The sequence below is a fragment of the Priapulus caudatus genome, unplaced genomic scaffold (genome assembly GCF_000485595.1).
Source record: "Priapulus caudatus unplaced genomic scaffold, Priapulus_caudatus-5.0.1 Scaffold7357, whole genome shotgun sequence".
Classification (NCBI taxonomy): Eukaryota; Metazoa; Priapulida; class Priapulimorpha; order Priapulimorphida; family Priapulidae; genus Priapulus; species Priapulus caudatus.
Window position 1 is genome coordinate 1 of NW_014584418.1, and position 1133 is coordinate 1133.

General features: G+C 45.7%; 1 protein-coding gene across 1 annotated transcript in view; it reads right to left on the bottom strand.

Moving 5' to 3' along the window:
* Nucleotides 1–293: 293 nt before the first annotated feature.
* The window catches only part of LOC106820129, a gene marked incomplete at both ends in the record, with an annotated part of 4253 nt that continues 3413 nt past the window's right edge, over nt 294–1133 (bottom strand). The window contains one exon of the mRNA XM_014824677.1: nt 294–508. Coding sequence (XP_014680163.1) covers nt 294–508 — 215 coding nt within the window. The remainder of the gene's footprint in view (nt 509–1133) is intronic.

Genomic DNA, 1133 nt, shown 5'->3' on the forward strand with positions numbered 1-1133 from the left:
GTGTGTGTGTGGTATAGCAGGGAGTGTGTGTGTGGTATAGGAGGAAAACGTGTGTGGTATAGCAGGGAGTGTGTGTGGTATAGCAGGGAGGTGTGTGTGTTGTATAGCTAGGAGTGTGTTTGTGGTATAGGAGGGAGTGTGTGTGGTATAGCAGGGAGGTGTGTGTGTTGTATAGCAGGGAGTGTGTGTGTGGTATAGCAGGGAGTGTGTGTGTGGTATAGCAGGGAGGTGTGTGTGTGGTATAGGAGGGAGTGTGTGTGGTATAGGAAGGAGTGTGTGTGTGGTGTACTCACAGTGACTCGGTCTGTGTGGTGTGGAAGCTTGCACGCAGCAGCAGTCTCTCCACGTCCAGCAGCACCATGTAGAACTCCTTCATGTCAGCCAGCTGTCGCGCGTTGCCCTCCTCATCCAGGAGGCGCCACTCTCCCTCGCGCAGCGGCACACTGATCGTCTCATTGTAGCTGTCGCGGTAGTAGCGGCCACCGTAGCCTAGCCGTATCCCTCTACCCTGTAACACAATACCACATCAAAAACCCTATAAGGTCTTACACACCCTAAAGTTAAATATTAGATTCTATCGGATTGTGCATGATGCTAAATATCCTATAAAATGCGAATAATCCTAAAGATTATCATGGTTACCTATATTTTCCAGCCGTTACGGATAATCATCGGAATTTTAATAACGCTGAACGCCTGACTGATTCCAAGATCCGCCACCAACAACTGCGATATTTTCACATACCTACACCACCGCGGCGATCATATATCTGCTATGTGTCGTTGCACAAGTGCTATTACACTACAGTGCTATTACACTACAGTGCTACACTGCTATTACACTACAGCGCTATTACACTACAGTGCTATTACACTACAGTGCTATTACACTACAGTGCTATTACACTACAGTGCAATTACACTACAGTGCTATTACACTACAGTGCAATTACACTACAGTGCTATTACACTACAGTGCAATTACACTACAGTGCAATTACACTACAGTGTTATTACACTACAGTGCAATTACACTACAGTGCCATTACACTACAGTGCTATTACACTACAGTGCAATTACACTACAGTGCTATTACACTACAGTGCTATTACACTACAGTGCAATTACACTA